This window comes from Pinus tabuliformis, chromosome X (genome assembly GCF_031772625.1).
Source record: "Pinus tabuliformis cultivar Carrire ecotype Pingquan chromosome X, CPIR1, whole genome shotgun sequence".
Taxonomy (NCBI): Eukaryota; Viridiplantae; Streptophyta; class Pinopsida; order Pinales; family Pinaceae; genus Pinus; species Pinus tabuliformis.
In genome coordinates this window covers 14,030,430-14,053,636 of record NC_142308.1, presented here as the reverse complement: position 1 = coordinate 14,053,636, position 23,207 = coordinate 14,030,430, and the positions used below count along the sequence as shown (strand labels likewise).

At 37.7% G+C, this 23,207-nt stretch overlaps 1 protein-coding gene across 1 annotated transcript; it reads left to right on the top strand.

Moving 5' to 3' along the window:
- The first annotated feature begins 21,815 nt into the window (after positions 1-21,815).
- LOC149138052 (uncharacterized) lies at positions 21,816-22,981 on the top strand. The gene is made up of 2 exons (XM_089450222.1): positions 21,816-21,991; positions 22,114-22,981. Exons 1-2 carry the CDS (start codon positions 21,816-21,818, stop codon positions 22,979-22,981), a joined length of 1,044 nt encoding a protein of 347 aa, XP_089306348.1.
- The last annotated feature ends 226 nt before the right edge of the window (positions 22,982-23,207 follow it).

Genomic DNA, 23,207 nt, shown 5'->3' with positions numbered 1-23,207 from the left:
GGCATATTTAACATACCAAATCATCTTATTTTCAAAACCTATTTATATGAGAGACATCTATTAAAGTTTAGTTTAAGACAAAATTTTAATCATTCCATTTGGAGGTCAAATGAAAACGATATGCCACATTTAATGACTGCATGTCTTCAAACCAGCATAGTAAAACTCTGCCTCCTAGGCCTGTTCATACCAATCTTTTGATATCAAGCCTAAGAGTTTTTAAAACCTATTTCTACTGGGAAAAAAATGAATTTCATTTAATATCCAAGTGGAATCACATTGATCTGATATTTATCGAAAAAGTTACACTTCAAATAGTGATTGTTGGTCTAGTTAAAAATTAACAAACAACTCTATCAAACATGGCTCTCCTTATAATTTTTACCATATCATTTTAAACCATTTTGAAAACTTGTTTAGACTAGAGGAAGCCATATGAATTCACTTCAAATTGGCTTTAGAATCACTCTAATTGGATATAAAACGAATATTTATAAACAAAATACCACTAAGAGGTCTAGGTTGGCCACCATTCCTCAAGGGGTAAATAAACGCATTTTGTTTGTATATCATATTTGGACTTGTTTTCTAAGCAATTCTTGTAATGATTTACATTTTATTGGAAGAAGAGAGACTGTACACCTCTCTTCCTCCATCATCTAATATTGTATTGCAGGCAAGTGTTATGTTTTTACAGGTCATAGGAAGAATGAAGGAGTGAACTCCATGGATGAAGTACTTTTCAAAGTCAATCTTAAATTCATATTTAAGAATACGAATACAAATGTTCAAGTCAAAGCATAATGAAAATTCACCTGATGTTGAGTTCATCCAATGAAACTCAAACTATTAAAGCTTGTCTTTAGTTATTGACCAACAACACAAACAAACCCTACAACATGATTGAGATCAAGGCAAAAAGACATGAAGCTAATCATCAGAAGAAGAAGTCAAGTTTTTCTTTTACCATGAAAGGTCACATCCATTGCCAAAGAAGTCTTTCATAAACCATATTGTTCATGATTTCATCCATCATCCATATCGTATGTTAAGCTCCATGATCATGCACATTGAAATCCAGACTTATTATCTATCCATTTACTACTAAATCATGAAGTCAATATAACCTATTTTCATAAGCTTTTCATACTTCCCTACTCCATTACACCCCACCTCCATCCAGAAAAGAAAAGAAAAAATAGAAAAAGATAAAAAATAATAAAGGAGTTTGGTTGTGAAAATCCACGAAAGTGGCACAATACAAAGTCGAATTCATATAGGAAACCAACTTGTTTGGCCAATATGAATTCTCTATTTTGTTTACCATTTCTTCAGTTTGAGTTTGTGGGAATCATCCTCCAGAATAAACAAGACTTAGGGACAAGTCTTCCCATCAGCAAGGGGGAAGGTCGCAAAAAAGAAACTTAATTGTGCAGCTGAATTGACAACGGAACTTGTATTGTTGGCAGTTGGGACCTGAAATATTTTTGAAATCAATAGTAGTTGGGATCTGAAATGTTAGAAAAAACATGTATATATTGCATAAAAAAATGTACATGATAGAAGGGACCTGAGTTATTATGAATCAATTGCTGAGGGACCTGAACGACATTGACAATCAATGGACCAGAATCAATGAAGGATGCCAAAACAGAAAGCAGAAATAAATTCTATATTTCAATCTATCTAAGACATTTGATCAGAGGAAATTATCCAATATTGTCAAGGAGCAGAAGATGTCATCCAATATTGTCAGGGAAGTACAAGTATTGTGAGTACAAAATTTTGCTCTTGCAAATTCGAATTTTTAGAAATTTTTAGAGCTTGTTAAAATTAAGTTAATACCTGAATGCATATTTTACCCTCATCCTATACCCATTATCTTATACCTAATCCTATCCTACATTTACATTCTACATTTATCCTATACCTAATCCTATGTACATTCTATATTCCATATTCATTCCATAACATTAACATTCCATAACCCTAAGTATTTTTCCATAAAGCAAAAGGGATCAAAATGAGGATTTAACAAGTCGAAACCTGCACCATAAATAAAACATGAGTATTATGGGAAATAATTTTAAACATGACCTAAATTGTCATTTTAAAATTAAAGAGATATATTACCAAACATAAGGGACATGCGCATTATGCAAAGTCATTAAGCAAGCAAAATCGAAATGATTCAAACCTATCATGGCGCATAAGAAGTAATACTATTGGTAACACAATATGATGGTAATACAATTCGATGGGTGTAAAGGTTATCATAATCCTCCCACGGTGGTAATACAATGCAAACTCAATGAAATGGGTGATGAATGAATAAACCAATGAAGGTGGAAGACAGGATAATGATTAATGCAATCAACAAAGCAATGCATATATGACAGTCAAGGTTAAGTCACGGTAGTGTGAGTTGGTAAGCAGGACATCCATGAATGGATTGGAGGATGGCTACAAATTAATCAAACATAAGCTAAGGTAAATAGACGGAGATATAATAAGTAAACCTAAGCTATAATCATAATAAAAAAATGAATGCAAACGCAGAATGATGAAACATATGGTGTCGACAACAGGTTTGAAATAATTGCAAATGGTTCCATTCCTATCGAAATAATTTCGATTTGGTATGCAACGAAGTTTAATGGTATGTGCATGACATTCCGGTCATAGGACAACAACCAAATAGCAAAACGGTCAAAAGCATTTTAAAACAACAGAGAAAAGCTTGTGCATTTAACAAGTGAGAGCTCCACCATTTTTGAAACAACAGACCTCAGAACCTTGAATTTTCTTTGCCATCACAGCCGTTTGAGGCTCAAGAAAGACGGTAAATGCCATTGGCAAGCAATTGAGAGAAGAAAAATGGTTTGATAGAGGAAATGGAGGTAAAAATATAGCGATGAGGAATTGGAGAGATAAGAAGGGTAAGTGGAGTAGACTGATGGAGGAAGTGGAGTCAGTTAGCAAAAATCTCGTGAAAGAAAAGGTAAGTGTAGAACTTGATTTATTTCCCTTAAATGCGATGGAGATTTTAGAGGAAATATCGGGATTTTTCCCCAAGATATGGACTATCTGTTATTTATTTAAAAATCTATTTGTACCACCAGTCAGCAAATAAGAGTGTTTAACAGTGGGAAACGATATGCAATTGCAGGATAATTGGGCCAAGAAACAAGGGAATCACAACACTCCAACACATTAGGTAAATAAATTTAACTTCTCCATGAGGTCGCTGAGTTTATTAAATGAAACAAAGTGTTTGCATAGTGAGATTGATTGCTTGCACGATGACATATATTCAGATTAATTTCACAGTGGGTTTGGTTGCACAAATAATGCAAGGTGATATAGCTTCAGGTTAATGAATGAGTTGTTAGCTGTAAGGTGGAGAAAATCAAAATAAATCATGACTGACAGATCTTGGTTTCCACGAAACAGAGTGTTTATTATGGTTGACTACGTGTTGAAATAATGAATGAGAAGTTTTGAGTGAAGTTTTGAAAGCATGTAGTTGTAAAAATGCATAGTCGCCAAGCCTAAAAACTACACCTGTACATGTGTTTTTATGAACAAACAATATGATAAGAAACTGAGATTCAGTTCGAATTGCATGATGACGGTTGCAAAACACACAGGAAATTAATTTCTTCCCTAAATCTGATTTTCTGAAGAGGCAGTAAACTCAGAAAATTGATTTCAATATTGAAAAAGCCAGTGGGTAAATTCAGAAAATCGATTTCATTTTTTTTTAAAGTGAGAGTGGTAGTAATTTTTCCAGAAGATCAATTTCAAGACAAAGAAGGTAATAAAAATTTTCTTCATTCTCAGAATTTTCAATTTGATTTCAATTTCTGAAGAGACATAAAGGTTAATTGTTCATTTCTCTAGCATTCAATTTCTGAAGAGACGGTCTTTGGTAATGTCACGTGTAGAATGATGTAAGTCCCCAGATTCAATTCTGAATAGATATATGGTGGTGATAATTAGTAAAAATTGGAAGCAGTTGTTCAGAACTTTTCAAATTTCATTTTCAGAATTCAGGGGCAGTGATCCCGAGGTCATTTTCTGAAGGAAGAGATGGTATTTTCTAGAACATTAATAGAGGTTTTTTTCTTCCAGTCATCAAAATAGAGTTTTTTATGAGAATCAAAACGCCCAGTTTTGAAATTCAAAATTTTTAAGAAGTCACTATTTTTCGTTGCTTTTTCTCGGCAAATGAAACCGAAATTTGGAAAACGAAAACATGGGTTTTCTTCAGAACAAGCCTAATTAGGCTCTACATCGGAATTTTCTCAAATTCATTTCTATTTGGGATTTTTTTTAATGTTTCTTTCAACCCCTATTTTGTAAATTGCGTGGGAAAATGACTGAAGTCAACTCTGAGCTTAATGGCTCTCCTGGTTTGGTTAATGGAAGACCATATGATAGTGGATGGATAGAAAAGAGTACACATGAATAATGCTGCAAACATGGAATCATTGTTGGATGTAGATCAATATACGACATTCTATGAAAAGGAGGGACTCTAAGCATTAAGTAGCAACTTCTCTTTTTGATGAACCATAATGATTTTTGGAAGTCCTTTGATTCATTGTTTCAGTGGGTTAGAGTCCAGAATTAAAGAATATTGACTTGAGAATGTTTTTCTCAGAGAAGAGTTAGTTAAAAAATCTTCAAAATCAATTTTAAAGAAAAAGAATTTTATATTTCTAAAATTGATTTTAAGAACAGAGATTCATTTAAAAAAAAAAATCAATTTTCAAGGATAAAAAGCAGTATTTTTTAAAAAAGAGAGCATTGTTTATTTCATAATTTAAGGATCTCTGAAGGCAGAATAAGATCTGATTTGCAAGTATGGTGTTAATTAAAAGCAGAGAAGGTTAAAATTCGATTTTTGAAACAAGTATGGTTTTGATTTTAAAAGTTGAAGTAATAGATATCCTTTTATAGGTAGCTCAAGAGAAAACTTCATCTTCAAGGATCAGAGCCACAGGTACATCAACAGGCCAGTCAGCATATAGAAGTAAAAGGTCAAAAGGAAGAAACAAGCATGAGGACATGCTTGAAGATCAGCAAGGGGGAAACGTTGGTCCTTAGTTTTGGTCTATTTTTGCTTAAGAAAACTTACTTAATCCTTATATTTTCCATCCATTTTCCCTCACATCCATCTCATTTTTATGTATTTTATACATATTCAGGTATTTAATTTTAATTTTGCAATTTCTAGAAGTTTTTATGAAAATTGAGTTTCAAGTGCAATTTTGGATAGAATCAGAAATTCCCGTAATAACTATGTGGATGACATATTTGCAGGACACTTGGGCTCGAGCTGGATGCATGGATGGAAATCTTGGGAACTAGGACTGTACTAATTCCACTTGGTTCGATCAAAACAAGCTTTATTAGGCCCGGTCAAGGCTGGTCAAACATGACTAGTCACCCAGAAAATCCCTAAGAAATAGGGCAATTTTGTGATTTCATGGGATTGTCCATATTCCTTGGGATGGATTGAATGAATTCAATTTAGATAGATGGATATGAATAGATATGATTGTTAGAGGGACTTTAGATCAGTTTGTTTCATAAACTTCTATTTAAGCCAAGACTTTGAAGGCTTATGATATGTACTTTTTATATAACTTTATGCTGAGACATTTGAATATTGGAGATTAATTAGAAGAAATTTTTCTACTTTCATTTTGTTGTTCACTAGTGTGGATGAGTGCTCGAAGTTTCAGCATTTGATAGCAGCCTCGAGTGTGCAAGGCAAGGGTGGAGGGCCCCCACTCCAAGCTAAGTACACTTCATTGTTAAACTAGCTTAATTTCCATGAACTAGTTGCTTTAGATTTGTTTACTTGTTTTGTTTCAGATTTTCTTATTTGAATTAATGTGTGATGATTGTTGAATGGACATTGGTTTAATTCTAATCTACATATGAAGGGACACATAGGAATTTAAGTTAAATTCCTCATCTATTTGATCTTGAACTAAAACTAAATTTCATTCTCCTTTTCTTATTTGAAGTTATTTATGCATTTCTAGTTTGAAGCATTGGTGATTATGATATAGTAGAATTGTGAAGAAAGACAATTTGGTCATCCTTAGTTAGGAGCCTCTTCTGTTACATCTTCTGCATCATAAACCATTGTTAATTAGTTCTTTTAGATTTCTCTTCATGAAAGTAGTATTGCAGGGAAGGACAACCTGGTTCTCCTAAGTTAAGAGCCTCATCCCTCACATATTACATAAGTGAATTAGAAATTGTTAAAATAGGTTTATATTTGTAATATGTACTTCCTTAACTCTTCAAATTTTATCTTCTAATCTTGGCTACATCTGATATCCATATACTGTGGACTTGCCTCCAATTTTTACAAACTCGGATTGATAATTAAATACTTGTGTTAATTTGTGTTAATAAATTAGCCCAACAGGGAGCTTATCATATATAACACATTCCCGACCTTGAAAGATAACTCTGTATACTTTCTGTGTCAATTGAACAACACTTATCAAATTATGTTTGAGACTAGGAACATAATATACCTCTGAGATTGTCTTCGATTCCCCTTGCTTGGTCAGAATATTAACCACTCCTTTGCTATCTACTTCCACAGTTTTGTCAGTCCCCAACTTTACCTCTGTTATCACAGATTGATCAAAATTTGCAACCAAATCCTTGCTGCCTGTCATGTGGTTACTGCAACCATTGTCTAACAACCACACACTAGCAAATGGTTCATGCATGGTATGGCAAGCTAAGAACATGGAGTTAGAACTCTCTATAGTGACATTAGCTCTCTGGTTCCCTTGATCAACTATCTTCTTCCTACAATCACGAGCATATTGACCAAATTTATTGCAATAATAACATGTCATCTTTGATTTGTCAACTCTTTGATTATTTTTGAATCTTCTTTAGTTTCCTTCATTTTCATGTTCATGTTCTTTTCGGCCATCTTTCTGACCACCATATCTTCTGCATCATCCTCTGCCTCTCGATCTACTTTTGCCTCGACCTTTGTTTCTTTAAATAGAAACCTGAATTTTGAAAGCAGTCTCTAAAGTGGAATCCTTATTTCTGTCTATCCTTGCCTCATGCGATAGAAGTGATCCTATCAACTCATCAACTGTCAATGATGCCAAACCTTTGGATTCTTCTATGGTTGCTACCACAACATCAAATTTGGTGGACAAAGATCTGAGGACCTTATCAACTAATGTTTTATCTTTAATCTCTTTATCATAAACCTTTAACTGATTTACGACAGTTATGACCCGATTCATGAAAGAATCGATGTCCTCTGTCTCCTTCATCTAAAGACTTTCAAAATCTCTTCTAGTATTCTGCAACTTAACAATATTGACTTTGGCCATACCTGTATAGTTTGTCACCAAAGTATCCCATGCTACTTTTGCTGAAGACGTGATCATAATCTTCTGGAACACTACTCGGTCCACTCCCTGCTGGATAAGCTGCAACGCTTGTGCATTCTTCTTCTTGTCTTTCTTCCATTGATCCCTCTCTGTATTATTGAGAGCTCGTTCTGCTGCTTCATCCTTAGGTTCTGAAAACCCAAACTGGACATAATCCCAGACATCATGTGCCTACAATATGGTCGCCATCTTAATGGCCCACACATCATAATATTTCCCTATAAACGGTGGGAACTGGGGCTGGAAATTTGAGAAAGCCATCTTTCTCTAAAAATTTCTTTTTGAAAAAACCCTAAAATTCTCTATTATAAACTTTAAAAATAAAAAAAATACGCCTTTCAATAAAACCTTAAGTTTTCTATTAAAAAAAAAAAAAAAACTTTTGAAAACTCTTAATTAATTTTTATATATAAAAGAATTTTTTTAACAAAAATCTTTATATATAAAAAACAAAAAACCTTTGTATAACCTTTTAAAAAAAAGCCGTATGTTAAAGCTTTAGGGGAACCGCATAGATTTTTTAATGAAAAGCTATAATCGTAAACCTTATTACTCCCACGTGAGTTTTTTGTGCTCCAAACAAAAAACTACCGACATAATTTTTCAAACCTCTGTTGACTTTTAACTTTTTAATGACTAACGCGTGTCACGTTATGATGGCCTGCGATAAACGTAGTGCACGATCCGGAGGAGAGTGTTAATTCTCTAACGCTTCAAAAACTTCACGTAACCCGTGTAAGAAGTTTTCGACTGTTAACGCGGCTATTGTTGCTCTTCTATTGATTACACAAAACGTTTTGTGATGTTTACAATAAACCCGGTGAATAGTATTTATCTTTTTTCAACAAGCGACTTGCCTAAAATATCTTGATATGCATCTACATGCAACCACACACTAAAGTCGTCTGTCACTCGACTAAATTCAACGCTCAATCACTCACTTAACTCACTCTCTAAATTTAGCCAACTCCTGATGGAGAAGTAATTATCTTATTTTAAGATCAAAGCCTCCAATTCTGGGTCCAGGGAGGAGGGGGAACCGGAAAAACGGGATGAAATTAAGAGTCGAGGAAGGAGGAAATGACGATCTTGGAGGAGAAATAATAGAGGGGGGGTTAGGTCTGGACAGAGGGAAAACGAGAGAAATAACAGTAACTGATATAGGTAGCTCATCTAACAGAGTTCCTACCGACACTACAGAGGGGGACAAATCGAGAGAGAAAGATTGTGGAGGAGGTGGAAATATAATAGGAGTGGAGAGAGGAATGCCTGGAAAAATCGATGATGTGCTGTTTGATTTCTTTTCTTCAGGAGCCCTCGATGATGTGGAAACTGAGTGCCTCCAATGTAAGTGGCCAGTTGACTCTAAACGATCTAAGCAGGAAGCGCGAAGGTGACACGTCGAGTGGCAAATCGGGCATCTGTAAGGTATGCCCCAATAGTCGATACAAATACTGTGGGAGAAAGAGTCTTGGATCATGTTCGGACTAGATAGGAGACCGCTCCCGAGGTCCACCTCCACCAAAACCCATGCAATTTTCTTGTCCATTTGTCTCATGCCACCCTTGTCCTAGAAATAGAAAATTCCAATGGAATTGGCGATATCGATAATCACAGGATGTGTCCATAGTTCTAGTGGAAGACCCAACAACTTGGCCCATAAAATCTTCCGCTAGGGAGTTTCCATGAGGGGTTCGAATCCAGCCTGTTGAAATTGTAGGAGGAGAAACCCTCGACCTTTAATCCAGGGAGATCAAAAAATGTGTTTTGTGTGTGCCCGACTGACAAAATGATAACACACTCAGCTCTTCTGTAGCATAGTGATGGGCAGTCGATATCCGAGTTTCCCGCGCCCAAAATGTTGTCATCCACTATTTTATTTTCTCGCCCGTGAGAAGTGCTCAAAATTGAACACTTCACATCTAGTCAGGAGGCTTCTAACACATCAGAGAAGTGATATGCTAAAATTACATGTCAAAAGAAATTTAAATTTTGTTTTTTACGAGTTTAAAAAATATAAACATGCATATATATATATATATATATATATATATATATATATATATATATATATATATATATATATATATATATATATATATTATTTTAAAATGCCCTAGGAAGGGCTGTTGGTTCACCAAACATTTCTGAAAATTTAAATTAATCAAGATCAATATGTTGGTCCGCTTTGTTCTATGACATCTTTGACATATAGACTCTACAGGCTACTACGCAAGTGACGGGATGTTGTTGTAGCAATAAATAAAAAGTAACAGAGCATGAAGGTTGTTTGCATTGCTAGTGGGTAGTGATGGGTTGTTTTGCCTCCAATTTTTGGCTCCTCTAGCGTGCCTTTAACACATCATTAATGTAGTTATGCACATTGAATTTCTGCTAACTGACCTTCATTTTACCTTCTAGTAATTCTTTTTTCCAATATGTTAGTGAAAAAATTCTCTAAAAGTCGTGATGAGGAGGGAAAAGTGGAATTCAATGGGAACCACTCACTTGACCAGCCGGAGAGATCCAAAAATAGGTCGAGCGGGAAAAGTAAAATTACAGTGATTCACGTGTATGAGTGAGAAACATTTTTTTTTTTTTCGCTCTCATAATATCAACTGATGAAGGGGGAGCTCTCTCTTTCACTCTCATAATGATGAAGGGGAGCTCTTTCTCTTTCTGCTCTGAGCATCATATCGTTCCTCTACAGCCTGGAATCAAATCCTGTATTATTAGGATTGTTCCAATGCCACCTTGGGAACTAAGTAAATAAAAAGTTCAAAATATTTTTGGAGAAGCAAGCACTAGAGTGTATCAGTGTTAACTGGAAGAACAAGTCAAGATAGCAACCTAGTAGAAGTACGAGTAAATTTTCAGAAAAAAGATCGAATAAATGCTGTCAAATCTACATCTTGGTTGTTTCTGGCTGTATTTTTTATTAATTTTTAATAAGTGAGTGACCCTGTTTCCTTGGATTTTCTGAGAGCTGCCCCTTTTTGTGGTAATTTCCTTGATGTTTCATCTGACTAATTGACCATTTTGAAATTAATGATGTTTGTTCATTTTGGTTTTCTGTAGTCCGGTGCGCATCTCCCCTAGTTACTGCATTAATGCACAACCTTTTAATAAATCTCTTGCTTATGTTCTTCAACTTCAGAGTAATTCTGGATGCCAATGCAGTTTATCTTACCATCGGGGGTTCGGGGTCATCACAATATTGGGTTTCAAATTCCTTGCGAAAGGAAGAAAGCTCCAACCCAGTCATGGTGAGCACATTGACAATTACTTTGTCTGGGGATTACAGAGTTATAAGTATAAAATATGTTTTTAGAAAGGTTCTTTGGGTTCACCTTCTACGGATTGAGTTTTCTTTTCAAAATATTTAAATTATAGATGAGGCACCTCCTGAATTTTAAGAATGAAACCTTTAACATGTCATGAAATTTAAGAATGAAACCTTAAATGCCATTGATAAAACATTCAGAAAAATAGATGATTGAGATTGTTCCTTATCCTTATTATCAGACTTGCATTGGTAGGTAATTAAAATTTGCCCGGTACCATATTTTGTAATTATGTTGCCGAGAGAAATTGTACAATTCTATTATAAAGGCTATTCATTTATCTTTCACCACTTTAACTAGTTTTTAAAATGTTAAATTTTAAAAAGTTTTTAGTTTTTATTCAAATCACTCATGAGTTTTAGGTGCTAATTAACTTAGTTTTTAAATATAAAATATATATGTGGTATTTAAAATTTGGATATTAATATTTTATTTTATATTTTCGGTTAAAATCATTGTAAGTGTTTTTACATTTGGATTTATTCATTTATTTATTTTAAATATATATTTGACTAGATATTATAACATTTTTTCAAATTTCTCCAAAACAAAATTACACATTGTATATGATGCATAGCATTATATAGTCATTGAATTTGGTGAATAATTTGTATGTCTTAATTTAGTGACAAGAAGATATGATGCAGGAGGATCCGAGCCAGAGGATGATGAGCTGTCAGATAGTATGTTGATGGCGCTGAGACACCTTGAGCTGGCAGATCAGCGCAAAGATGGAAGGAAACGTTGAATTTTCCCTAATTGGGGGAAGTTTGAGTGTGCTTCGGTATTTTGGCCACAACTTTGGCTACAAGTATCAGAATCGCACATATGACCCCAATCGGGAAAGCTTTTTTCGGCCCGCACATCGTGGCCACCCAGCTACGCTCGGTGGGCATCGTTTTCGACCTCAAATTCCACCGCTTTCCTTTCCAAATCCTTAATTTTAGTTTTTCTTTTTCTTTTATGGTAATTTTTCGTTTATCATTTAGGAAGTGATTTTGACCCGATTTGGGCTAGATTTTTGGCAGACTATTTCTTTTGGCGTGTATTTAATTTTTGGCGTGATTATTGGGATTTTTCCAATTTTGGTAAAATTCCCTATTGGACGAATTTTAGCTATATAGCCCAGCTTGTGGGCTAGGGTTTGGAAAATGTTGGGATAATTGATAATTCTCATTGATGCCATAGGCGTTTTCTCTGTATTTTGGGCGTTCTCTTGTTTCTTTCCTGTAAATTGTTGGTAGAAACTAGCCTGCAGAATAATCTCTATTCTGTCCAGTGTCAGTTGGTATCAGAGCTTCAGCATCTTCCTGGGGTGTGAGTTCATCAGTTTCAATGGCTGGTGGTCGTGGTCGTGGTCATCGTGGGCAGGTTTTGAATGAGGAAGTCCCGCACCATGATCGTAGCGTTCAGGATGTGATGATTGAGGATTTGCAGAGACAAGTTGCAGAGTTAACCCAGCGTCTAGCGGCGCAGGAATTCAGTAATCATGAGATGGAGGATCACGATTCCGATTCTGACTCCAGTTTCGTGAACCCGTATCACAATCATGCCCTATTCTAGGAGCATCGTGGTCGGGAGGATCGTCATGGAGACCTCGGTTTCAGAGTGAATCTGCCCGAGTTTTCTGGTATGTTATAGGTTGATGGATTTATTGATTGGTTGAATGAGGTTGAACGTATTTTTTATTATAAAGAAGTCCCAAATCGTGTAAAAGTGAAACTGGTCGCCATCAAACTCAAAGGCAGAGCATCTGCGTGGTGGGAGCAGTGGAGACGTTCATGGGAAAGGTAGGGCAAGGCCAGGATTACTGATTGGGAGAAGATGAAGAAGAAGCTGAAGGGTCACTTCCTTCCTCTCAGCTACACCCAATCCTTATTCCAGTGACTTCATTCGTTGAGGCAGGGCGAGAGATCAGTTGATGATTACACGGAGGAGTTCTATCAATTGATAGCTCGAAACGATTTATCTGAGACGAAAGAGCAGATGGTGGCGCGGTATTTGGGGGGTTTACGTCAGCCCCTGCAAGATGCCCTTAGCCTTCACTCGTTGTGGACTGTTTCTTAAGCATATCAGCGTGCAATTGCTGTGGAGAAACAACAAAATAGGAGGCCAGTGATCAGAAGTGATCAGAGTAGTCGACCAGTTCGCCCTCAAGAAGCCCGTCCTACCCCACAACCACTGCAAGGTAATTCTAACCCTAGTATTAAATGTTTTAGATGTGGTGAACAGGGACATATAGCGACTAATTGCAGGAAGCCTACCAGTCAGAAGGGCAAAAATCTCCTGAATATGGATGACATGGTAGACGAAACTGAGGAGATTGGAGAGCCTGTGTTTGATGATGATGATGACGAGGGTGATGTACTGTATGGAGATGGACATGAGACTCTGGTTGTTCGTAAGAGTCTACTGACTCCCAAGGATGATTCAGGGGACGATTGGTTGAGGACCAATATTTTTCACACAACCTGCACAGTTGCAGATAAAGTCTGCAAGATGATCATTGACAGTGGTAGTTGTGAGAACGTGGTGTCTAAAGAGGTTGTCTAGAAACTGCAGTTGAAGACAGATCGTCATCCCAAGCCGTAAAAGTTGTCATGGCTGAATAAGGGCAGTGAGGTAAAAGTAGATAGGCGATGCTTAGTGTCTTTTTCAGTCGGTAGAAAATATTTTGATAATGCTTGGTGCAATGTAGTGTCTATGGATGCTTGTCATATATTGTTAGGCAGGCCTTGGCAGTATGATCGCAGTGTTGTGCATGATGGACGGAAGAATGCTTATCCCCTTAGCATCAAAGGGAAGAAGATAGTGTTGGCACCTCGACAAGAAGGAACCACTCCTACCTTGGTGGCCAATAATAATCACCTGCTTTCTATGTCCAGGTTCTTAGTTGAGATGGAGCGTGGAGACGTGGTCTATGCATTACTGCCTTTTGGGAATAGTGCAACGGACGTGACTACAGATTTACTAGCAGAGGTGTAGCAGCTGCTAGCAGATTTTTCTGACCTGATGCCAGAGGATCTCCCTCCTGGGTTACCACCTATGAGAGATATTCAGCATCAGATAGGCCTTATCCCGAGGTCGAGTCTGCCTAATCGACCGGCATACCGCCTCAGTCCTAAGGAATTTGAATAGTTGTAGCGACAGGTGGAAGAGTTGTTGGAGAGGGGCTACATCCGTGGGAGTATGAGCCCATGTGCAGTTCCTACCCTGTTAGTGCCAAAGAAGGATGGCTCCTGGTGTATGTGTGTAGACAGCAGAGCCATCAACATAATTACAGTGAAGTACAGGTTTCCAATTCCCCGCCTGGATGATATGTTAGACCAGCTGTTCCGTTCTAAGGTCTTCTAAAAAATTGACCTTAAGAGCGAATACCACCAAATCAGAAGCAAGCCTGGAGATGAGTGGAAGACAACGTTCAAGATGTAGCATGGGCTGTACGAGTGGATGGTCATGCCTTTTGGACTATCCAATGTGCCCAGTACTTTTATGAGGTTTATGCATTACGTTCTACGGCCTTTCATGGGGAAATTCGTGGTTGTCTACTTCGACGACATCCTCATTTACAGCCAGACATGGGTGTCACACTTTGACCACCTCTACGCAATTTTTGATATGTTGAGGACGGAGCGCCTGTTTGTCAATTAGAAGAAGTGTTCCTTCTTCACTACTTCTATCACTTTCCTTGGTTTTGTGGTGTCTACTGATGGTGTTCAGGCAGATCAGTCGAAGATAGATGCGGTCTTGGAATGGCCCAAGCCAAAGACCTTGCATGATGTCAGAAGTTTCCATGGATTGGCATCCTTCTACCGTAGGTTCATCAAAAATTTCAGCACTCTGATTGCTCCTATCACAGAGTGCCTCAAGGGTCGTGATTTCCAGTGGTCTGAGGAGGCAGATGCCAATTTTCAACTGGTCAAGCAGAAGATGACAGAGGCACCAGTTTTGGCACTTCCAGATTTTGAGAAGGTGTTTGAGGTAAACTGTGATGCATCTAGAATTGGTATTGGTGGTGTTCTGAGTCAGGAAGGGCATCCCATAGTTTTTTTCAGTGAAAAGTTATCTGGATCAAAGAAGAATTACTCCACCTATGAACTGGGGTTCTATGCCATAGTTCAGTCCCTAAAGCATTGGCATCACTATCTAGTACATAGGGAGTTCATTCTTATCACGGATCATGAGGCCCTGAAGTACATCAATGGCCAACACAAGTTGAGTAGGTGGCATGCCAAGTGGGTGGCGTACTTACAGGAGTTCACATTTACACTGAGACACCAAGCAGGGAGCCTGAACCGAGTTGCAGATGCCCTGAGCCGTCGCACGTTACTCCTCACCACCATGAGCACCAGAGTTGCAGGGTTTGAGACATTCACTGATATGTATGCAGCGGATCCTTCCTTCGGGAGGATATTTCAGGAGGTAACAGATGGTAAACGACATGATTTTGTTGTGCATAATGGTTATCTATTTCGAGGATTACAGTTGTGCATTCCAGATTACTCACTCAGGCAGTAGATTATCAGTGAACTTCATAGCAAGGGTCACTTTGGGCAAGATAAGACTTTGGCATTGATATCTTCTTATTATTATTGGCCCAAGTTGACCAATGATGTGGCCCATTATGTGGAGCGTTGTTATGTGTGTCAACGGTCCAAGGGAGTTCTCACTAATGTGGGCCTGTACACTCCTTTACCTGTTCCTGAAGGCCCTTGGTTTGATGTCAGTATGGACTTCGTGCTGGGTTTGCCCCATACACAACGACCTCGGATTCCATTTTGGTTGTGGTTGACAGGTTTTCCAAGATGGCCCATTTTGTAGCTTGCAGGAAGACAATGGATGTTGCCCAGATCGCCCATCTTTACTTTAGGGAAATTGTGCGATTACATGGTGTTCCTTGATCAGTCACTTCAGATCGTGACACCAAGTTTATTAGTCATTTCTGGAGGAGTTTATGGGAGAAGCTGGGGACATAGTTGAATTTCAGCAATGCCTACCACCCCTAGACGGATGGTCAAACTGAGGTGGTGAACTGTAGTTTGGGCAACCTTTTGAGGTGTTTGGCAGGAACTAAGCCCAAGCAGTAGGATTTGGCATTACCTTAGGCAGAGTTTGCATATAACCGGTCGAAGAACAAAACCACAGGACTGAGCCCATTTGAGATTGTTTATGGTCAGAATCCATCTGGGGTGCTAGACTTAGCTCCTATTCCACAAGTAGGTCGTCCAAACCCTAAGGCAGATGAGATGGCTGAACATCTTAGGAGCATACATGAGCAGGTGAAACTGGCCATTCACGAGAGCAATGCCAAGTACAAGGCTCGAGTAGACAGTCATCGTCGTCAGGTACTTTTTGATGTTGGTGATTTTGTTTGGGCAATATTAACTCATGATCGCTTTCATGTCGGGGAGTATAATAAGCTTAAGGAGTAGAAGATTGGACCCTGTGAGATACTGCAGAAGATCAATGATAATGCCTACAGGTTGCGCCTCCCTAGTCATTTGAGGACTTTTGATGTATTTAATGTGAAGCACCTGAGTCCTTGTTTTGGGGATCCCGATGACACTACTGTGAACTCAAGGACGAGTTCTTTCCAACCCGGGGCGACTGATGCAGGAGGATCCAAGCCAGAGGATGATGAGCTATCAGATAGCACGTTGATGGCGCTGAGACACCTTGAGCTGGCAAATCAGCGCAAAGATGGAAGGAAATGTTGATTTTTCCCTAATTGGGGGAAGTTTGAGTGTGCTTCGGTATTTTGGCCATAACTTTGGCTACAAGTATCAGAATCGTGCATATGACCCCAATCTGGAAAGCTCTTTTCAGCGCGCACGTCGTGGCCACCCAGCTACGCTCAATGGGCGTCGTTTTTGACCTCAAATTCCACCACTTTCCTTTCCAAATCCTTAATTTTAGTTTTTCTTTTCCTTTTATGGTAATTTTTCGTTCATCGTTTAGGAAGTAATTTTGACCCGATTTGGGCCAGTTTTTTGGTAGACTATTTCTTTTGGCGTGTATTTTAATTTTCGGCGTGATTATTGGGATTTTGCCAATTTTGGTAAAATTCCCTATTGGACGAATTTTAGTTATATAGCCTAGCTTGTGGGCTAGGGTTCGGACAATGCTAGGATAATTGATAATTTTCATTGATATCAGAGACGTTTTATCTGTATTTTGGGCATTCTCTTAGTTCTTTCCTGTAAATTATTAGTAGAAACTAGCCTGCAAAATAATCTCTATTATGTCTAGTGTCAAGATAGCAGCTGTTTACCTTTTATAAAATTTACAAGTATCCCTCCACTTAGAAATTCTCATGTACATCTCAAAATATCATTACAAAAAGTTAAAAAAAATTACCTCAATAAATAGGCATGTGATTCAAAAAAAAATTCTTAAACCCAAGGGTTAAAAAAATATTTATGTTGCTAACTTTCTTTTTGTGATTTCAAATGTGTCTTCATTAATATCCAATCGAGCCTTATACAAGGGCATATGGTTCTATATTCTGGTGCCTGTAGAGGTGATCAAAGGAACTCTGAGTATAGTGAGGAATTTGTTGTTGTATTTTCTAAAAAATTGGAGAGAAAATATAATTGTGGATTCTTGCAATTCATTTTACCCAATTAATGAAATTTTGAAAGTTCGCATAGCAATAAATGGAGGAGATTCATGTGAGGTACAATCTAAGTAATAATTTAAGAACAAAATTCCATCTTAATTGTTTGAAACATAACCAATATTTGTAGAGAAAGTTACGGAAAATGTTAGAAGAAGCTTAACAATTCCACTGGCTCCTCCTAGATAGGGGCTCTTTTGTGCCGCCTCATCAAAGAATGCCCAAGTTGTGCATGTTTGTATTTACGTCACATGAGGATGATGAAAATGTAAAATAGGTTCCTGACAAGAAATAATTTTTGTAATAGCTAGGTTTTGAATAACAATCTTGATTGTACAAGTAGATTTATCTTTGAAGATCAGTTGGTTTCTTTCCAACTAGATTCCCCAACAAAAATTAACTAAATGGCCTTGTGGTGGGATTATATCTCTCACCATTATAGGGGTATATTTTGAAAATTCTGTCATATTAACAACTTTTTATTAACACAAATATTGATATTTTTTTCTTTCTAAAAATGAAATGCAAAAATATTACACCATTGTCAATTGAAACTTATTTTTTTTCAACGCTTTTCATTCTAGAAAAATGACATGAATATATGCCATTCTAATTTGAAATTAAGACCAGCTCTTCAAATTTAATCAGTTAATCATGACAACTGAAGGATAAGAATTTCCACTTGCCTAGGAGGGCGTGCAATTTTAATCTCTTGAGGTTCTCCTAGAAAGACTTAGGCCGAATAGACAAAAGTTTTGGAGCATCGATCCCATAGCCTTCGGAGGGCGAGATGGTTTTCCACCATGCTCCCTGTGAGGATGCGTTTGTATCCCGTCCGATGAAGAGAACCTGAGAGATAAGTCGGAAAGAAAAGTAGTGTCGTAGTCAGGATTCAAAGAAGGACGAGCGCGGGACTCAACCTCGTTAGCAAGTGCAACAAGTGTCTCAAAATCTGGGGAAGAAACGGCAGGTAGCAGTAGCAAGTGGAAGCGACAGGACAAGAAGCTTAAAGGAGCACGGGATAACAAGGTATGGTGAAGTCAAGACTCTTCGCCAGGTGTCAATCGATGACAAGGTAAGAGAGAGTGCACAGGTACGACGGATCCTCAGAGATATGCGACCACTAAAACTTAATGTCAACCAGGTTATACGAGAATCTTCCAGTCCGAGCAGGGTTGGAATTTGGATTATTCTTTACCCGTCATACAATTTTTTTTATGCTTTGGGTTCTTATAATGTCGTTCAAGAAACATTATGCCTAAAATTTTTTCATAATAAATTAACCATTCATTATGAAAATTAATATTTTCATAATAAATTAGCCATTCACTAATACAAATTTAATTAAAAAGATAGCGTCCAATAACATAATTAAATATATTTAAACTATAACACTTTGAAAAATATAATTGTAGAATTTTTCAAAAAAAGGTTGAAACAATTTATTTTACATATTGAAATTATAGAATCATTGGTGGGTAAAGTATTTCTTAAAAATAATCATATAAAAAAAATGTGAAATATTAGGTCATTTAAAAACAATCATGTAAAAAGAGAGTGAAATATGAAGTATATAATAAGGGTAGAGGAGGATGCTTCCAACTTGGCATATGGTGGCTTCTAGCGCTGTGGGAATGTCAAGGGGCTTAGCGGTCTTATGGGATCAAAAATGGATTAGGGCAGCGACACTTCAATGCATTGCTGGTATACTTGTTCTGGCCCATATCCGTGGCTCATCATTCCCTGTTCACATATTAAATCTATATGCACCATATAAGAATCGTTTCCCTTTTTGGAACAATCTTCTATCTTCAGAATTACTTGAAATTGATTCTCTGATAATTGGTGGAGACTTTAATTTTACCTTTTGCAATGAAGAAATATGGGGCAATGGCAGGAAATATGATCTGATGGGGAGGTACATTCGGGAAGCCATTATCCAATATAATTTTATTGACATCCTACCAAAGTGTCGGGGACCAACATGGGACAACAGGTGATCTAATAATTTTTTCCTGGCAAAAAAACGAGACAGATTTCTCTTGCATGAAAATCTGATTAAAAGATTCGACCCCCCTACAATGAATATCATTCCATCTTTTATATCAGATCATCGGCCTATTTCTATTCATTGGAATCATGTTGGATGCAGGTTTGGATACCCTTTCAAATTTAATCGCACATGGCTGGCTGATGGGAGCTTCAACAAATTTATAAATGATTCATGGAAGGCTGCTTCCAAGCAGTATAATAACCAATCTTGGAAATTTCTTGACCGTTTGCAATCTCTTCGGAAAAAAGTCAAAAGGTGGCAGAAGGAAAAATCGGTCTCCAACAGAAAAGAACTGAAGGATATATGCAGAAAATTGGAGCTTTTATCAACTCACTTTAAATATCCAGACATGTCATCCTCCATTAGAAAAAATGCATGGGAATTAGAAAAAAGAAAACAGAAGATATGAGAGGTTAAAGAGGTCACTTGGAGGCTAAAGAGCCAAGCGTTATGGCTCAAAGAAGGAGATAAAAATACGAAGTTTTTTCACAGGTTTGCAAATAAGAGAAGGGAAGTAAACACTATCTGGGAAATCAAGGACGAGGAAGGAAACACTCATTCCACTCAAGAGGCCATATCTCGAGAAGCTATGAAGTATTTCAAAAAGGCATACAGCAAGAATTCTGTCTGTGACATTAAAGACATTCCATGGGGAATAGGCCCATATCCCACTATGTTTAATGGAAATCAAAACAATGCTCTATTTGCTGAAGTATCTGAGGAGGAATTACTAACAACAATGAAATCATTCCAGAAAGACAAGTGCCCTGGACCAGACGGGTGGTCCATCGATTTCTTCATCCACTTCTTTGAGATATTTAAGACAGATATTCTAAATATGGTTGAGGAATCGAGACTTCAGGGCTTCATAAGCCAAAACATTTCATCAACTTACATCGCTCTAATCCCCAAGAAGAAGCTCTCATCCACTTTTTCTGACTATCGACCAATTTCATTGTGCAACGTATTATACAAAATCATATCAAAGATTATAGCCACCCGTATAAGGAACATTTTATCTCTCCATCTCTCTCAAGAGAAACACGGGTTTCTAAAGGACAGGAATATATTAGATGCGGTAGCCCTCACCCAAGAATGCTTACATTCTATGCACAGCAGAAGAATTGAGGCAGCTCTGTTGAAAATCGATCTTAAAAAGGCTTATGATTGCGTGAACTGGGGATTCATACGATGCCTACTGGCTAGGATCGGCCTAGATGTCAGATGCATCAGATGGATCATGGCCTGCTTGGTGGAGGTCAATTATGCAATCCTCATTAATGGAATCCCAACCCCATTCTTCAAAGCGGCCAGGGGCTTACGTTAGGGCTGCTCTCTGTCACCGCTTCTCTTTATTTTAGTAATGGATTCTTTAAGCCTCCATATTAAGAAAGCGATCCAACAAAACAGATACAAGCCCCTCCCTATAAGCAGGAACATCTTCATTTCGCATAATTTCTTTGTCGATGATATCCTATTATCAGCACTGTTGTGCAGAACTACATGGATATGTCTTCATGAGATCTTGGGGAGATTTCAATTAGCCACTGGCATGTTTGTTAATGATATAAAATCCTCTTTTCATGTTGAAAATATAAATGGAGATCTCATCACATTTCTAACAAGTCTTTTTAATATAAAATCTTATCCCATACGGAACAGATTGAAATATCTGGGCTATAATTTGAAACCTGTGGGATACAGAGTAGCGGATTGGTCATGGATTCCAGATCGTTTCTACAAGAAAATAGCTACTTGGGAATACAAATGCTTATCCTTAGGAGGCCGAACCATCCTGACTCAAGTTGTGTTGGCACAAATCATGGTTTATTGGGCGCACCTCTTCTTTATCCCATCAGCTATCATCGACTATCTCAACAGAACGATTGCCAATTTCATATGGGGAGGACAGAAGGATAAGAAAAAATTCCACTTGACTAAGCTATCGAAGCTGTCTCGGCCCAAACATATGGGAGGTTGGGGTTTATTGGATCTGCACACTTTTAGAAGAGCCCTTCTCTGTAAAACCATGTGGAAAGCGATTATGGGAACATCTATCTGGAGCAGGGTCATTAGAGCCAAGTATATGGACAATCAGGACATGACTTATTGGTTCAGATAGCGTAATATTGGATCCTCTAATGGCTCAGCTATATGGAGAGGATTTCATAGAATGGAGCCTTTCTTCAGGAAAAACTTAATCTAGAAATTCTAGTCTGGATCTAATATTATTATTGGCATAGATGATTTTGCAGGTGCGGAAGAAAAAATCAATTTTTCCACCCAGCTGTTGAGAGCATTACACAATAGGGGTTATTTCTTTTGGGCCAGTGTCATTCAAAAATGGGATGGAGCAGTTCCCATATGGAATTCTGCCACAGAAATTCAACTCAACGGTGCACTGGAAACTCAATGGAATTCCATCATTACGTCTATGCGAGCGAGGGGCATTTATCGCTCGTCAGATAGGGATTTCCTCATTTGGAAAGGTCTCGGTGGCACAACAGCTATTCAAGCAAAACAAGTATATTTACAGTTACTTTATACAGCATCTGACCCACCTGATAATATATTTCCAACTGTTTTTCGGAAAACAGGATGTCCCATAAAAATCATTATTTTTGCCTGGTTGTTTTTTTATGACAGGAACCTCACTTGGGAGAATCTCCAAAAGCGGAAATGGTATGGTCTAGCCATATGCCCCATATGTAGATCAAATTCTGAGAGAAATTTGCACATTTTTCTTCAATGTCCTCAAACTCAGTTGATTTGGCAGAACCTAGCTACCCATTTTGGTTTCGCGTTCGTCAATGCGCCTTCTATCACTGAAGCTTTCACAGGATGGAGTAATTTGTATACCGAGAGGAGGCGTATTCCACTGTTAACAATCTGGGTCATATGGAAGTGGTGCAACAGGATTATATTCAATTCAATAAGGGATCCGCAATCAACAGTTTTCGAATATATCCTCCGCTTGTATAATGAGATTGGACGACCTTGCCAATCCAAAGTCAGGCACGGTAGGCAGACTCAGTCCAAGGATGCCATTGTTTATCCTTGTGCCTATTTTGACGGAGCTGCTCAACATGGCACATGTGCTTGCGGAGTTTTCATTATCATTGAAGAAGGTCAATTTTATGACATCCATTGGAATGGAGGAGCTGGAACAAACAATAACGCAGAAGTCATGGCTTTGGCTAGACTCCTATCTATATGTGACTTCCTTGGCATACAAAAGCTTCATATATTTGGGGATTCGAAAGTGATCATTGAGCACGTACTGTCTAAACATATCATAAGGAACATACACCTCTCAGGATGGCTGAACAGGGTTGAGGCCATGTGGAGCACCAGGAAGGACTACACCATTTCCCACATTGCCAGGGATAAAAACCAGAGGGCAGATGCTTTATCAAAACAGGGTCTATCATCTCCACAGGGTATATGGAGGATGCAAATAACAGTGGACAACATCTCTCATCAGATCCAAGACTTTTCTATGCCGGGTACATAATTTTCTATAATGTGATCCCTATCTAGTATGACTTTTCATTTTTCCACAACCTTTGACTCCTATGTTGATTTTTGATCCTTAAATATCATGGCATATGGGATCGCCAAATGAACTATCATTTTGTACATAAAAGCTACTAACAATATCTCTCTATACGTCCTATCGTTTCATGATCTGATATGGCTTCATAAAACTTTTTCTCTCCATGTGCATATGATACTCTATA

Excerpts from the sequence above, each read along its gene's own strand:
- LOC149138052 (XM_089450222.1), top strand. The coding sequence starts at position 21,816 with ATGGAGCAGTTCCCATATGGAATTCTGCCACAGAAATTCAACTCAACG. Across the intron at positions 21,992-22,113 it reads CAGCTATTCAAGCAAAACAA|GAACCTCACTTGGGAGAATC; the intron begins GTATATTTACAG and ends TTTTTATGACAG.